This window comes from Mugil cephalus, chromosome 9 (genome assembly GCF_022458985.1).
Source record: "Mugil cephalus isolate CIBA_MC_2020 chromosome 9, CIBA_Mcephalus_1.1, whole genome shotgun sequence".
In the NCBI taxonomy this organism is placed as follows: domain Eukaryota; kingdom Metazoa; phylum Chordata; class Actinopteri; order Mugiliformes; family Mugilidae; genus Mugil; species Mugil cephalus.
In genome coordinates this window covers 19721436-19739148 of record NC_061778.1, presented here as the reverse complement: position 1 = coordinate 19739148, position 17713 = coordinate 19721436, and the positions used below count along the sequence as shown (strand labels likewise).

General features: G+C 42.6%; 1 protein-coding gene across 1 annotated transcript in view; it reads left to right on the top strand.

Annotated features, from left to right (window-relative positions):
- LOC125013583 (calsyntenin-2-like) overlaps positions 1 to 17713 on the top strand; it is a 255932-nt gene that overhangs the window by 192249 nt on the left and 45970 nt on the right. The window contains exons 6-8 of the mRNA XM_047594375.1: positions 622 to 807; positions 3622 to 3879; positions 4987 to 5108. Of these exons, the coding sequence (XP_047450331.1) occupies positions 622 to 807; positions 3622 to 3879; positions 4987 to 5108 (566 nt within the window). The remainder of the gene's footprint in view (positions 1 to 621; positions 808 to 3621; positions 3880 to 4986; positions 5109 to 17713) is intronic.

Sequence of the window (17713 nt, the reverse complement as noted above, 5' to 3'; positions counted from 1 at the left end):
GTTGACAGCTTTTGCGGATCCTCTGGATGCTCAGTTTGAAAGCCAGATAATGAACGAGATCGGCTCACTGCAAACAAAACTCACGGAAACATTAAACAGGCGACATTATTTTGCAGTTCATCCTCCTGTTAGCTCTGAGAGGGACTGCAGATGAACACTAATTCACACCACAAAGGCCAGGGAGTAAAAAAAAAAAAGTAAAAACATCGCCGCCGCACAAAATAACAGGGTGCCCAGACAGAAAAACACAATTTACAGCTGACAGGACGGACAGTGACAGCATAATGACTGTTGCTGCTAATGCAGGTACTGCACCGCACTCCAACAACAATGCAGCAATTTCATTAGCCGGGAACGATCTGCCAGAGAGATACTGAGTTGCGATAGAAGAGATAACGGTGACAGTGAAAAATTGGAATTGGTGACTTGTTGTGAAGGCACTCTAAATGGACGAAATGAGATGGGAAACATCCAATAACAGAAGCAACAAGTAGGCTTGTGCAAACCAGATATTATTCCCGATAATAATCTGCATCTGGTTCCTGCTCTCATTCTGTGACTGCGAGCGTAATAAACCACCAGCATCCCTAACACTATCACTCTATCTCCCTATTTTGTCAGGTTGGAACAAACGCGTGGACTACGAGCCAGGAACAGGCAGTAAACAGCTGTTTCCTAAGATGCACCTGGAGACCTGCGGCGGTCCTCTGTCGTCAGTGAGGACCACGGTGGAGCTGCAGACCAGCCACATCGGGAAGGGCTGCGACCGAGAGACCTACTCTGAGAAATCTCTACAGAAACTGTGTGGTGGGTTTTGTTATAATACCTTTTTTGTAGTCAGTAATTATTTTTCTGTGAATAGAATCTCTAAAAGCTTTAGTTGTTGACATGTGACAGTAAATAACCTCAAGGCTGGGCCTATGATCTTTACTTTAGGATGCAGGTGGATATATGAAATACATTTTGAAGCACCAGGTTCAGTGGAAATTGCACATTTTTTCTCAGTTGCGCCTCAACATTTTTGGACTTGCTCGATGTAGTTTTTGTCTTTTTGCCATTCGCTTAACGGAGTATGTAAGCACCTCTTCCACATAAGTTCTCGTGTAGCAAACAACTCACTAGACCATCTGTTTCAGCTTCTGGAGAAGAAGAAGGCGAGTGCATTGCACCTGTCACTGGCGTATGGTACTCGTCATGTAAAACAGGATCACTGCCTTTCTCTGCTCTTGTTGTTGTAAGATAAAATGATCCTTTATTCATCCGACAGTGGGGGGATTTGTAGTTTTGTGGCAGAAAACAGTCCAAAGGACAGTGCACACAAGAGTAAAACAGCAAATAAATACAAAAAAGTAGCACACTTACGTATGTGGTGTACTGGGAGATGGCTTGGTTGTACAGCCTCACAGCATCAGAAAGGAAGGACTTGCAGTAATGCTCTTTCACACAGTATGAGTGAAGCAGGCGGCTTCTGAAGCCCAGCACTGTTATAGCGCCATAAAGGGTTTGGATTGGTTTTTGCGTCAGGGATGGCGCCTTCACGTCCATCCTCTGATCTCCCACCACCTCCACAGGCTCAAGAGGCCAGCCCACAACAGAGATGGCCTTCTTCACCAGTCTGTTCAGTCTCTTTTTTTCTGCTGCTGAGATGCTTCCACTCCAGCAGGCCACTCTATAGAATATGACTGATGCCACCACAGAGTCATAAAAGGACCACAGTAGTGCTTCCTGCACTCTGAAGGACCTAAGTGTCCTTAGCAGGCAGAGTCTGCTCTAGCCTTTCTCATAAAGTGCATTAGTGTAGTGTCTTGGACAGAATGATCCTTACGTTGTAGCCAGTCTCGTATGGGTCTCTCTCCATTTTGTAAATGACCAAGGAGATTGGTTTTGTTTCTTCTTCTTCTTCAAGGCTTTGAACTTGTACCTCTACTTCTTTTATTCCATTTATTACAACCACATGTGTCATCCCTTATACCACCACTTTCTGCTGATACTAGACTTTATTGTCTCTTATGCAGCATATGGAAATGCACCTAATTTGCAAAGTTTTCCTATATTGGAACATTTCAAAAGTTTGGTTGGAATTCACTCGAGAATCGAGTCAGAATTGAGTATCAACCTCTGACTGAGGCGGAAAACTAAACGTTAGAGCAGTGAATTGAAAGTAAGTGTCTGCTATGAAGTATCTTAGGAGTTTACACACCGAGCACCAGGGTCAGACAGGGCCGGAGGAGCGTGTCACTGTCCCTTTTTAATCAACATCTAACAGCTCCCAGTCCATGTGGCGTTCTTATCTCCTCTTGTGTTTCTGGTAAACCCCTGTGCTAAATGAAGGCACCAGAATGGCAAGTTAAAGCTGTGTCACTAATGATGTGACAGAGCGAGGGCATTAACCGCCCCAGATGCAGCCACGCTTTCTCCTCAGTGACTGATGAGCAGCCAAGCTGCCGTGTCAGTGCCCAGAGCACCAACAAAGCAGCCGAACCTACCCGGCTCCCCGCTCCCCCGCCCACACTGCACTGCCAGCAGGGGGGCTGGAGTCATCATCTTTGACTAACGGCCTTCAGAAGCCACATACCAGCTCATTTGAATGCATAACATCCCCTCCCTGCCTCCCCTGGCTCCCCGTCCATGCATGGTTTACCACTAAAGAGTCCTTTTCAGGCACCTCATAATCGTTATCTGATAGCAAATAGAATAAATTGTAATTGCTTTTTTAAAGCACAATCAATTTGAGATAATGTACAAAGACATCGCGCAAAGAGAAGGCTGCAGCTGGGTGCCGGAGAAGTCGATGCGTATTTATTTACTGAGGGAATCTAATTACTGGAGTCAGAACATCGACGGCGCCATACAGAATGCAGTACAGAAAAACAGAGCTTTACAGAGAGGAGAAAAACATCAATTAATGTGCTAATGTTGTGTTATTAGCACAAAGGAACAGATGCATGTTGCAACTGTTTGCCTGGACAATGGAAATGTGGTAAATTCTGACATTGCTCATTTGTTCTTCCCGTATCACCTCGATTCATTACAATCTGTTAACTGTTACAAATGATTGATGACGCGAATTTAAAGGCACGTAATGCACATTTCACTGTTATGTAGAAAGGCACAGATAGATCAGTAATGGCACGGCAAAGACATCGAGGGTCAGCTTGAAAATAAGGATTATTCCGATCTCAACATGCTGAGGTTAATGCTTTTAAAGAGAAGACGAAGAAGACAATGGGAGGACTCAGCGCTATGTAGTAATGATCGCTATGTTTTGTCAGGATGTGTGGGGATCACATAAATAAAAGTGTCAGTCTCTTTATGTTGCCATAGTACTCAGTCAATATGTCCTCTCTGTTTCCATAAAGGTTTACCTTAGCGTTGAGCTATGTTCATGGACTATGACCCACATCTCTTTTCTTTTGAAAGTTGGTTTCATTTGCTATGAATCAATACCCACATCCTCTATCCATCTCATCCCATTGATTACATTTTAAGCTCTGCCATCTGCCTTACTCATAAGCAATCATACCCAAGGTTAGGGCAATATACACTGCATATCTGCTGTGATTGTTATTGACACAATTTTTGTCGCAACTTTTTGTGTGTTCCCATGGCGATGACCCAAAGGCGCCTCATCGGGCAGCACTGACCTCCTCCCTGCCCCCAGCACTGCCACCAATTGGACAGCTTCCCTGGTGACTGACAGCGGCAGGGACAGTGACTTGATCTTCAGGTTTGACGGTCGTCAGGCGGCGAAAATCCCCGACTGGGTGGTGCCCCAGAATCTGACGGACCAGTTCACCATAGCAACGTGGATGAAGCACGGGCCCAGTCCTGGCCTCAGAGCTGAGAAAGAGACTCTGCTCTGCAACTCAGACAAGACTGGTGGGTTGTTTTTCATTTCTTTACATTCTTGACAACTTTTTTTTGAGTGGAACAAGGCCAACAATGACGTAATTCTACCTGTCTATGTATCCCCAGTTTCACTAAAATAATTCTTGCAGCAGAATCCCCACCAAATCTCAGAGGCTCAATGCCAGTGCAAGAGGGCCATTCAGGCTTATTCTTTATTTTTCTTATAGTCCAATTCCATATAAAGATTTATCAGAAATCACCAGATCCCACTAGCAAGCCTTACTTGTGTTGCCAGAGCCTGATGTCCTGTATGTTTACTACAACTATGCCCACGTAGATACACCACTCACAGGTGATGCGAATAACACTAACTTGTGACAGTTCAGTGATCTTCTGGAAACCATTTGGACCTGGTATTTTTCTGGACATGTACCCCCCACCTAGACCAGACCAGGCACCCCCACTCCATAGCAATGACTCAGCTTGATGGCAGCAGTCATCCCCAGCAGGATGCAGCCTGACACAGACACACACACAAAAACGGTTTAGGAACACTTAAATAAAAATCATGAAGAACAGCACAAGGTGTTGACCTGGCTTCCAAATTCACTAGATCCGAAACTGAGCAAGAATCGGTGGGTTCCACTGGGACAAACATGATCCACAGAGGTGCCTCTCCTCAAGAGTTTACTTTGGACGAGTGGTGTGACTTCTTCAACAAAACTCCTGTTGGCATTTTAGCATTGTTTTAGGATATTTGGTGACCTGGATGACTAAGAATCTTCAGAGACATGTCACCACAATATTATGCTTATTTATACATGATGCATTGTTGGCTGAGGTATATTTACTGTAAAGAAAAGGTCTGTTCAAATAGTGTTACGCAGAGCAAAGTTTGATACCTTGTCATGCATTAGGATTATTTCGTTTAAAAAATTCTAGTAACAAACAATGAAAAATGTCAAAAAATACAAAAAAAAAAAAAAAAAACTGGCCTCCTTTAGAAAAATGCTGCTTCCCCACTGTTGTGTGTTTTCAGAAAGACAGATATCAGACTGGCATTACTTGACAGCCGTGAGTCCGTGTGGTGATTTGGTCCCTGGCGTCAACTCCTCTTTCTCCCTTTTCACCCTGCAGAGATGAACCGTCATCACTACTCACTGTATGTCCATAACTGCCGCCTGGTGTTTCTGCTGAGGAGAGACTTCACTCAGGTGGACACCTTCAGGCCGGCCGAGTTCCACTGGAAACTGGAGCAGGTAAGGCACTGATGTTAGGGGAAAAAAAAGTATGACAGACAGGAAACTTGAATTCTGAGCGTATCCTCAACTCACCTTTGCAAGTTTGATAAGTAGTAAGTAGGATACGGGCCTATAGCTTGGAGTAAACATATACTAACCGTCCACTGGGATGCTTTTTCTTGGTTTAATCCACATTGATCTGTATAAATACTGATACAGGATGACAGTTCTGTGTGGCTGCAGAAGATAAGGTTTATGAAGAAGCCATGGTTTGCAGATGGCAATCATAAAAAGCTGGTTTTGTGTGTGTCAACAGTATGTACTGCATTTCATTTATTTGTAATAATGCTTGGGAATACTATAAATCCTTCTTACAAAAATGAATACAAGGTTAATCTTTAATTAACTTCAACTAAGTTGGAGAACTCGCATACCGACCGTGTAATAACTATGCAATATCTGGATGAATTTAATGACTCTTGAATACATATTTACCTAGAAGATTGAAGATACCATGAAGATTTTCATGTCTGTACTTTATCACAGTCAGACCTGTGTTTTTTTTCCTCTCTCTCTCCTCTGCCATTTCATATTAAATTTGATATTTTCACAGATAAAACATTACCTGACATGAGAGATTGGATGCGCATTAGAAAAACACACTGAAAACACAGAAAAATATATTATTTCTACTTTAAACCAGTGATCTTTTTTTGTTAAAATAGTCTTCATTCGTATTAGTTTGAAGCAGGTTTTTTTTTTTTTTTTTTTTTTTATTAAAACATGATTAATAGTGAGAGAAATGTTATCTAAGGCTAGGAACACGCACAAGTATTTTCGGTGAGGGAACAAACAGGCACAGCTCACTGCAGGACTGTATGTGCGTGTCGCGAGCAGCAGCTGTCTGTTGATCAAGGGTCCTGTCTTCGAGCGAGACAGGTCACCTCGGCTCACAGGACCTCGCGCTCACCCAGCAGAGACATTTGATTTGAGGAGAGACACGCACAGCTGAGCCTGGACATCCAGACGCAGCCCCCTGAGCTAATTTGACCAGACACATCGCTGGTCTTGATTGGGCAGAGAGCATGAAGGAGGTCGTCCATCAGCCTCCTGCCAGAGCGCGGCGTGTGTGTGCGGCATCGTCTGCTGGAATTCAGACATGCACAGTTCCCTCGGAGTGTCACTTGATCTGTGTTCTTATCCAGCTCCACATTTTCTCTTTTTGTTTTTCAGTTTTTTAGGATTTAAGATTTTTTACTGCGCTCAGAAGAGCCATAGCTAACGCTAAAGCCATGGAGGTCATGTGCTCTGTTCTTTTTCGGACATTTTAGCAACTATGGGGAAGCTAAAACTTTAGATTTTACACACTCACCCCTTACATACAAGGATTATCCATAACATTAAAACCAATGAAAGGAGAAGTAAATAGCATTGACCATCTTGTAACAACACAATGTTCTACTGGGAAACTTGTGGACCTATTAATTGTGTGGATGTTATATAGAAATGTAACACCCACCTACACCAGACGCAGCCTATAGACACAGGTACACACACATACACAGTTTAGGAACAACTCAAAAAACATGAAAAACACCACAAGGTGTTGTGAGGCATCAGTGCTAACCAGCACTCCACTGTGCCGCCTCTGACAGTTACTTTTAGAGTTAATAAAAAGATTAAGGCGGTTAATTCTACAGCTTGTCTAAGTGTATTTTTCTTCCCTCATCTCGGTGATAAACGTTTCTATGGGCTATACTGGCACCCCATACATCTTTGTAACACAGGGTTGTTAAAGTTTCCTGAGTGCTTTTAAATTTCCTTCTCCTCCCCACAACCGCTCTCTCATTTCCCGCCCCATTGTCAACGGTTGTCTCTAAAACCCGGGGGCATGAAAGAAAACTTTCATTAAGTTGCTATCTCCCCTCGTCTTGTCGCCACTTCTTCCTCATCTGCTAATGTCTTTTAAACTAAATGAACCACTGAATACCTCCAACCCGTGAAACCCTTCCCACAGAAGAATCTCCTACACTGGTTTATCACGGAGGCCCAATTAATTCCTCATACGACCCAATCATCCATTGTGAGTTGCATAATGACTGGGAATGGGAAGGAATGGGGGTGGTTGCAGATAGAAGGTTTACCTTCTCAGAAACGAGTGCACTATCTGTTAATACCAGACACAGAAGTTTGAGGCAGCGTGCCTTTATATGCACCGCCCTATTATGTTTAGTGCGAGTCAGTATTTTTAAGCTCTGCTATCTGTGCTCTGTGCATTGTTGAGAGATGAGGCCTGAGGTTATTATTGACTTCACTGAAAAGCTTTTCATTGCGCTTGTACTGAACGCGTCTTTTGTGCACAACTTCGCATTCTTTAAATGCGGATCTTAATTCGAGCGTCTCAAAGTAGGAGAGATCTTTTCTGCATAGGCCAGCGCTGAATGAGTCCCTGCAAATGTTATAACCATGTAGAAAATTGGATCGAGTGAGGACGGTCCCAAAAAAAAAATAAAAAATAGCCTTTGGCGATTGCAGGAGTCCAGGAAATTCAACAACTGAAAGAAAAACCTTGCACACTCAGACTCAGCTCTTCCACAGTGTGTCAACCGCTTGTGAGGCTTTATTATTATTTCACCTAGAGGAAGAAAACACATTTAAATAAAGTCAATCAAGACGTTTAAAGCTAAACACTTTTTAAAAGGTGTTAAGCGTCGAAGTCTGTTAAAATCTCGTCTTTTAAAATTTGAGGTATACAAGTGTGAGACAGTTGTTGGAAAATTATGTGTCTGGATTCATTTTTGTCCATTTTTATTTCAACCTAATCTAAACTGTAAGAGGCAAGAGACAAGCCTCCTAACTATAAGTCAGTGATAATGATGCAATCTTTAATAAAAAATAACCTAGAGTCTTTGTTCTTACAATTGTGGTGGTCATGCGAACCACATACTGTATTAAGACAGACACAACAGGTCTTGAAAAGTGAAGCCAAAGAAAGTAGAGCTCCCCCTGGTGACTGGCTGACCGCAGTATAGGTCATAAGCTCCTCCCCCTCCGTGTTAGGGGAGAGGACTACTAAAGTACGCGTTTTAGTTTTTGTCATGAATGATTTCAGTCATTTTAGGTAGTTAATATATTCAGATCAATATGTAAATGTCAATTTTTCTGCCATGTTTAGTTTTAGTTAGTTATTTGACGCTGTAGGGAATGTGACTACCAGTTGCCATGCCAACCGCTCAGTGAAGTGAGAGTTGGAAAAAATAAAGGCATCTTGTTGCAGACATCTTGTATATATAATGAGCAGAAATAGCTAAACCTTTGGCTTAACACTACTTTGTGTGGACACCGAATTATGTAAAATGTTTGTATCGTTAAAAAATTGTCTTATGATGCTTTTCCCCATTAACGTCATATTTCCTGAAACTTTTATAACGCAGGGATGAGGCCAAGGTACAAAATACCACAATACTCCTTTCAGTTTGCTAGATGTAAATTCACTTTTTTACCTTGCAAGAGCGTGCACGCTGTGACCAGGCATTGATAAATTTCTGAGGAAAGCATTTTCAGCGAGGAGTTCAGTTAGTTCCCACATTCTGAGTCACCCTGCAGTGGTTCATGAAAGTTTTGATAGGTTGTGTGTCTGGCCCAGTATGACTGTGAAAGATAGAATTTCCGTTAAAGTTGCCAAATATTAAATATCACTGGCGTTTCATTGCTTTTAGGTTTCCGTAGAGTTTGATAATGTGACCCGCGTACAGAGGTAAATGCAAGAGCTCGTCGTACAGCCTGCGTTGTGCTCTTATCTGACAGAGCAGGGAGGATAAAATCAGCTCAAACATTTCAGCTGGCAGAGAGAACAAGCAAAACTGACTGGGATAACTAAGATCTAAATGACGTTTCAACCAGAAGTCATCACATTCCGACTTACCACGTGGGGTTGGGGGGGATTGAAAAATCTCTAACAAACTCTGCACTTGTTTGCACTTGAAGCCCCTTGTTTCATACAAAAGAACTCTGTTCACCATGTAGCACTGTACTACAAACAGTTTACTGATTCAATTTAGCTTCAAGTGAATTTTATTGTCATTTGGCTCATACAATGACATTTACAGCAGATTGAATGTCCATTTGTCCAATCTCAATGGGCAGACTTAAACATGATATCCTTTACACGACAGACAGCATCTTCTAATTAAAAGCCATTTTGATTGCATATTGTTTTTGAATACTGTACAGTTTGTGTCTTAAGGCAACTCCTGCATTATTAACTTATCTTGAGAGTTTATCTTTAAATGCTGTTTTTAAAATGCAGCTCTTACTACCTTGTGCATTTTGACAAATGGCTTCATGCTTAATGTGTGTAGAATCCATACTCAAAACAGAGGAGGAGGTTCATTACAGGCTCTGAGTGGATTTCTTGCCAAAGGGTTGCTGAGCGAGTTAATTTGCCTCCCTTGGAAAAGATTGATTACTGTAAGTGTACATATCCTAAACACTGGTCATAAGTTCCATAATGACCAAAGTTATTAAGAAGTGTGTCTTATTATTAAGTTATGAGACCTGTCCTTACAAAACAAACTAAAAGCGATACACAGTATATTCATTCATTCTCTGTCAATGCTTCCCATTGCATGAAAGGCATTATACACCTTGGATAGGTCACCAGTCTATCACAGATAGACAAACAACCATTTACACTGACATGCCAATTTGGAATCACAAAGTAACCTAACAAGCATGTCTTTGGACTGTGGGGGGAAGCCGCAACACCCTGGAGGCTCCCAGTACGTTTTAGGATTGATTTTATAATTTTACTGTTTGCCTGTAGATCACCGAATGTCTGGCTCCGACATATCCTTCTAACAACCCCACGTCCCATTAAGGTCACTCAGGTCTGCTGACCGCTGTTCTCCGGTTACCCCAACAACACGGCTGAAGTAAAGGGCAGATCCTGTCTTTTCAGCTGTAACCCTGACACACTAGAACAGTGTGCCTCATGCATATTAGGCGGGCGCTTAAACTGCTTGTTTTTAAGTCACTTCTTAGAACAAATTTTTTATTCTTTATCATTTAATTCAGTTTGATTGTGTTTTAATATAGTTCTTTTGATTTAGGATTTTTACCTATTCCACACCAGCACTGTTTATGCTGACTGTGTGTAAACAGTATGTTTTTTATACATGCACCGATCAAGCATAACATTATGACCACTTTGCTAATGTTGTGACTCATCAGAGAATGGACATTGGTCTTCTGAGAGTGTCCTGTGGTGTCTGACAACAGGATGTTGTTAGTGGGGTCCTTTGAGTCTCTGTGGATGCTTCTGTGGATCAGGCTTCCAGTTCATCCCACAGATTCTTCATCAGTTTGGGATCTACTGAATTTGAAGGGCAGGTCAACACCTTGTGGAGTCATGGAAAAAAGATGGAGAACATGTTTTTCGCCAAGTATTAATCTCCTCCCCGCAGCTGCCACCTAACTGTCGAAACAAACACCTACTGAGCACAATCTGAATGCTGAGCATCTGGCAAGTTCAAATTTCTGATGTGCTGCTGTCTACCCATACTAGAGATGTAAAATAGAGATGTTTAAGGACCACTGTACCTCATTGGGTTATGATATTATATTGCTTTTTATGATCAAATCAGAGGGAAATATGAATTGCTTCTTGCAAAACAGTCAATGTATGTCTTTCTCAGAGAACTAATAGATTCTCAGACAGAAAAAGCACATACACTGGTTTAGTCTCAAACCCAGACCTGCTACGAGGAGCACAAACTATTACCACAGACTCAAATAACAGCTCGTTTCCGCCGTGTTCCATTGTGCTACAAATTAATGCGCCATTTTCCACAAGAGAAGCATCAAACAGATGATTCAAATATATATATATTTTTGTGATTTCAGCCATCTACCTGAGGGATTTTTTTCTTTTTCATTTTTGTAGCATATTTGTGTAGTTTTTTTTTACATCATTTTGATCCCGAAGCATCAAAGCAGCAAAAGTGCCTCAGCTCAGTTAGTGAAGAACAAAGAGGTGTTTTTGCTTCACCCTTTACTTCATTTATGTGCGTAACAACTGACATATGTATTTAAATATGTCCAACAGTGACAAAAAAAAAAGGCATAACAACCTTCATGCAAACACTTACCTGCTCTCTCTCTCTCTCTCTCTCTCTTTCTGTCGGTGCTGTTTCTCTAAGACATACACACACACTCGCACACAGCATTTCTCTCCTCATGGGAGGGGGTCATGTTGAATGATAGATGACTCCTACTAAAGAGCCCTCTAAATTTAGAGCTCTGCTGCACCACACGACACACATCCACTGGCTCCAAAGAGCTTGATGGGCACACGCACACACACACAAGACACACACACTTGAAACCCACATTGATGCGCAGTCTCACTCCCCCCCCCCAGCTTTCCTCCTCAGCATTAAGCTCCTACAGATGTTTTTTCTGTGTGTTCAGAGTCCTCATCTTGCTCTGGGGTTGGGACTAAGATCTCACTGTTTACCCAGCTCAGGGCTAAAATCTCACGGCTTTACACACAAATACTGTGACTGCTGTCCAGCTGCTCCTCCAGAGCGAGCGGGGGTGGGGGCGGTGTGACTTACATAGGCCTTTACACACGGTCGTCCATGCCACTCTACCTGTAAAATTGCACCAGCTGGAGCATGCAGCCCCTCTGTGTCACAGCCCGGCACACATCCACATTAAAACAGTGGATTATTTTGAATGACAGAGGAGCCTCTGCCGGGTTTTTGATATCGATTGTCAGTCATGCAGATGGCCTTGTTTGTATTCAGGTGGAGGGTCTCATTGACAGGGGGAATCAATAACCACGGAAAGATGAAAGGGTAGAGACAGAGGACAGGGGAAGAAAAGGAACGATAAAATGGACCGAAAAAGGTTGGTGGACGAGAGCAACACCTCCGGGGACGAAGACGGAAAGAGAAAAACAGGTGAGGAGAAGAGAGATGGAGAGAGACTGAGAAGAGGCTTCCTACTTGGATGTGCACACGCAAATATATCAACAACACACTGGGACAAGCAGCCGGAGGAAATAGACAATAAACAACTGATATTACTCTGATACCAATCAAACACAATCTGTAATGCTAAATGTGGCAAGCAATGCGCACACACAGGATGATAGACACACATTACATACGATCGATACGGCCATGCATCACGTAAGAAGATAAACTAATAAGCAAAATAGTACTTTAATGAGTGAAATTGGAGCAGGCAGATTTTGACACTGCAGTCCTCTCCGTATGATATCGCTCGTTCATCACAAACAACATTATCATATTCTGCCAATACATCTCTCAACCTCCGCCATCATGGCCTGCTTCGCAAATGAAATCAGCCTTTATTACAAGCGCACTTTCTGAAAGCCGGTTCCATGTAGTTTTCCATCACTTTTATTTCTTTCACATCCCAGTATCCCAGGATAATATCATACCCCCTTTATGAGAGTGGGAAGTACCATAGGCCATAGATAGGTGGAAATAGTGCCGGAGAGAGGAAGCTAAATGACAGAGTGGAAGAGAAATGGCTTTTATTGCCTCCCCGCTGCTAACTGCGTGAGTGTCAGTCATGTGGAGGGCGCTGCAGATCGGTATGTATTTTTTTGACTATGCACAGTGGTGTGTGGCATTTCTTATCTGTGTGAGTGTTCATGTATTTAATTCATGTATAAGTTTTGGATGTTTTGAGACGTATTTTGTGAGCGTCTTTTTTGAGCCCTTTTGGTCAGCTTGTACGTGAAAAGTTCATGTCAAGTCTCAAGTCTTTGGCACTCATTCTGGTCCAGAGATATCAGAGGCCATTCTTAGTCATGTCAGAGTCGTCTCAACTCTTTCTTGACATTTTCAAGAGTCACATCTTTTATTCTCTGCACCTAGTTTAAGCCCTTCAAAAAAATTTTAAGGAGAGTCCCACGTCTTTGGTGACAAATCTGAAAAGAGGCTCAAGTTTTGACAAGTAAAATTCAGCACCTCAGGTCCTTTGAGTCTGGTGCCTTAAGGGTGTTAAGTTCAGTTGTTGATGACAAGTCAAAGTCCAATCTCATGTTATTTCAGGTAGATTTAAGGCTAATCTGAGCAAATTTATATATATATGTAGCGCTGATGCCTCCCAGCGAGAAGGTCCAGGTGCCAGCTGAGGCCTTTCTGGATGGAGTTTGCATGTTCTCCCTGTGTCCTCGTGGGTTTTCTCCAGATACTCCGGTGTTCTCCCACCTCCAAAGACATGCTTGTTAGGCTGATTGGTGACTCTAAATTAACCCTAACCCTGCAATAGGCTGCCGACCTCTCCAGGGTGTACCCCGCCTCTCGCCCGATGCCAGCTGGGATAGGCTCCAGCAACCACCGCAACCCTAGTGAGGATTAAGTGGTATGGAAGATGAGATGAGATGAGATATACATATATGTGTGCACTCACTTTATTAGGTACAATTCAGTTGTTCAATTGTTAAATTGCTTGTTAACACAAATAGCCAAACAGCCAATCACATGGCTGCAATTTAGTGCATTTAGTCATGTAGAGGTGATCAAGACAACTTGTTGAAGTTCAACCCGAGCATCAGAATGGGGAAGAAAAAGGATTTAAGTGACTTTGAACCTGGTATGGTTGTTGGTGCCAGACGGGCTGGTCTGAGTATTTCAGAAACTGATGATCTACTGGGATTTTCATGCACAACCATCTCTGGGGTTTACAGAGAATGGTCTGAAAAAGAGAAAATATCCAGTGAGTGGCCATTGTGTGCACGAAAATACCTTGTTGATATGAGAGGTCAGAGGAGAATGGGCAGAATGGTCCCAGGTGATAGAAAGGCAACAGTAACTCGAATAATCACGAGCCTTGAAGAAGATGGGCCACAGCAGCAGAAGAACACACTGCGTGCCACTCCTGTCAGCTAAGAACAGGAAACTGAGACTGCAGTTCCTACAGGCTCACCAAAACTGGGCAATAGAAGACTGGATAATGCACCATGTCACAAAGCTCATACCATCTCAAACTGGTTTCTGGCCATAGATAGTTAGATACAATGAGTTCACTGTACTCACTGGAATGGGAGATTCGCATCAGCCGATAAATCTGCAGCAACTGCATTTTATAAATATTCTGAAGTGTTTGTGATGTTATCATGTCAATATGGACCAAACTCTCTGATGAATGTTTCCATGTTTCTATATATCTGTATATTTTCTCAACAATGTTATTTGTTGAGAATTTGAGACAAGTGCAAGTCTGGGTCAGCAACAGGCTTGAGCATTAGTCAGACAACATTTTAGTTTGGTCAGTGGTAAGTCTTGAGTCCCGATTCTCAAGTCAGTTGTGACAGGTCCAGGGGAAGCATCTGCTAGTGAGACTTCCTGTATAAATGTCTAGGCAAAATCTCTTGGCAATACATCACTGGCTTACCGTGGTCTGCCATCCCTCACGGCCATCACTAAGCCTACAAATAGCCGTGACTTTGATTGTTTTGCTCTAAACATAGCCTAGAGGTGGGATTAATTTGAATACACCCTCCAGGCTCTCAGCATTCAAGGCCTGAGCTCTACATCCTTGTAAATTCCGCTACTGTACACAGAGCCAAGTTTAGACTTTACTGCAGTTCTGTTTGGTGCTGTTCCCGAATGTAGATCAGAGGGTTACTGCCTGATTAAATTTTGAAGCGCTGTCAATAAGTTTGTGTTGCAGCATGTTTGCATATCAGTCAGACGTCATTTGAAAGAAGTTCATGTTACGTCCTAGGTCAGTAGACAAGTCCAAGTCTCAAGTCATCTGAGAGAAGGCCTTTGTGTACAGTATGTGCTCACATGCCCGTGCCTTCACTTTGTGAATAACTGTTTGTCTGTGAGCAAGGAATTGGAGACCTCTAATATCATTTTGTGTTAAATGTGGAGTGCAAAAGCCAAATAACAGAAAATAATAGCACTGTAAAAGTGACTGTTCTGCACCATTCATCATATTAATCTGGACAACGTGGGTTCACTGAATCCGCTCTTCTCCCAACAAATTTCTCCCTTTACCCTCCGCCCTTTCCGTCCTCTCACTTTCTTTGTTTTCTCCCTTCAATTTGTCTTGCTTTCTCTCCAAATAACACTCTCCGAGCTCTCCACCCAGACTTTCTGCCTACCCAGATAGTTTTTAAGAGGCGAAAGTTTGTGTGCAGTGCAGCTTTCGCCTCTGACTGGCCAAGACACTTCCTGGATTGAGGGCTGCTGTCAGAATCTGCAGTGAAGATTTATCGTGCACATCCCACCCTGACCTTAACAGTGGCTGGAGAAAGGGATGCAAAAAAAAAAGAGATGAAGTGAAGAAGAGACAAGGGCGAGGGATGAAGTGAGCCTGGTGGAAGTTTGGCGGTGTAGGCGTACCGGCGCCGTACGCATTGTCAGGGTTTAGATAATCAAGAGGAGGTGTGTGATGGATGTAGTGTGGCAGTAGGTGAGATGGCACAGCGCCCACCCTCTCACCCCACGTCCTCCTGTCTGTCTCCTTCCACCACTCTGCTAAAGGTCCGTAGCAACTTTCACCACTGCTTGGTTTGTAGTGACAGTTAAACTTGTGGTACCGTGTTTTGCTGCCGTTGTTTCACAATCCCTCCTCTGTCTCTCTGTTACCTGCCTCTACTCCCTCACCCAAACATAAAAATCCCCTCACAGTCAGTCACTGTCTTCTCCTGTACAATATTCCCTGCTGTATTTAAAGCAGTATATACGGATAAAGTGGCAGCCAGAAGCTCCAGGAGACAGTGACTCATTTTGCTGGCCAGACTGATGCAACAACAAATCTGGTACCATGCATCCATTAATAATGAATTCAGGCCTTTCAGGAAATCAGCACTTTTCCTCCTACCTACTATGATGCCTGCACTTGCTGCTGCCTGCAAACATCACTGTTTTTGCATTGAAATCACCAGATGACAGGAAAACTGAAGTAACCTGATTTGGGCCCATGAAAAAAATAAAACTATGCCTCTAGAACAGGGGTGTCAAACTAATTTTAGTTCAGGAGCCACATGCAGCACAATTTGATCTCAAGAGAGCCCGGCCGGTAACATAATAGCATAATAACCCATAAAGATGACTCCAAATGTTCCCTTTTGCTTTAATGAAGAGAAATACAAGTACATTATTAAAATGATTACATTCAATGAACTAGCCTCCTTCTACAAAACATTTTACGAACAGCTTTATGAATTTTGGCACTGGTGCCACCCGGAGGCGTATATTATAGTGAGTCTGGCCAACTCAAATCATGGGCGCCATGTCAGATACATCAGAGGGAAGATGCTACAGTGTAACCCTATGGGGCGGATGTGCAATGTTGAAATAAATTGCTACCGTAAGTCTAGCATAAGGCTTGGTTAACTTCAAACTTAATTCATTTGTAAAGTGGTGTTGGGCGTTTTTGAGATCAAGGTACACAGTAATGATGGTATGACTTTATTTTTCATGTATAAAATCTTAACGTCAAAGAGACATTGACATTTACCTCACAGTATAAGGAGAAATCAGTTGAAATCTAGTTCTTCCTTTTAATCTTCTGCTCCTATAACTTTCTCCATTTTTGTTCACTGGGGAAACGGTGGAGTTTCCTCTGTGTTTTCCTGATCCTGTGCAGGAGCCGTAGGTTGAGCACTGTGGCAAATTTTAGCTTTTAATCCAATTTTATTCTCTGTTATTGCCACTTCTCTATGGGTGAATATTGGTTAGATGTATCTAACATGACGTCCATGAAACATGTGACCACCTGAGAACCTATCAGCATAGCGGGATAGCTCAGACAGTCCATTCCCTAGTTAGCCAGACCCTCTCTAATATACGGCTCTGGTTCCACCTGCTTAGTTCTTGGTCTTTGGGTTCTGGGTGCTGGATTATGTGCATAATGCTTAGTAGACAAATTAAAAATAGATGCCAGTTGTATAATAAAATTTAAATTAATGGCTTAAGTTAATCTTGAGTCATTTTTGCACTTTCCAAATTCATCCAGATTCAGCCAGACTGTATCCTCTGGGGGGGTGGTTTTGACCCGCGGGCCATACACACCTGTTCGAGAAGAAAAAACAGGTGGCTGACATGGATTTAAACAGAATAGCTAGGATAATAAGGTAGAACGCTAAAAAAAACTTCCTGTCTAGATCTATTGGCATAATCTATGGGCTGTGCATTACTGGCTTACTCTCGTCTGCCACCCGTCATCGCTAAGCCCATTTATAGCCACAACTTTGATTGTTTTGCTCAAAACATAGCCTAAAGGTGGGATTAGTTTGAATTTACCCTTTGGGTTGTCAACATTCAAGGTCTGAGCTCTCCCTCCTTACAAATCCCACTTAAATCCCAGCACCTACTGCAGCCAATTTTAGACTTTACTGCAGTTCTGTCTGGTCCTGTTCCAAAATGTAGTTCAATGTGTTACTGCCTGATTTAAATTTGAAGCTCTTCACCAACCGGCTTAAGTGTTGCAGCTTATTTGTATATCAGTCAGACTGGAGAATAAAAGGAGAAGATAATAAATGAGAGGGTTTAAGAGCAGACATATATTTAACTTATCACTGGCTGCGGTTCATATCGGCCACCTCTGATAAGATTAAAGTCTGTTTG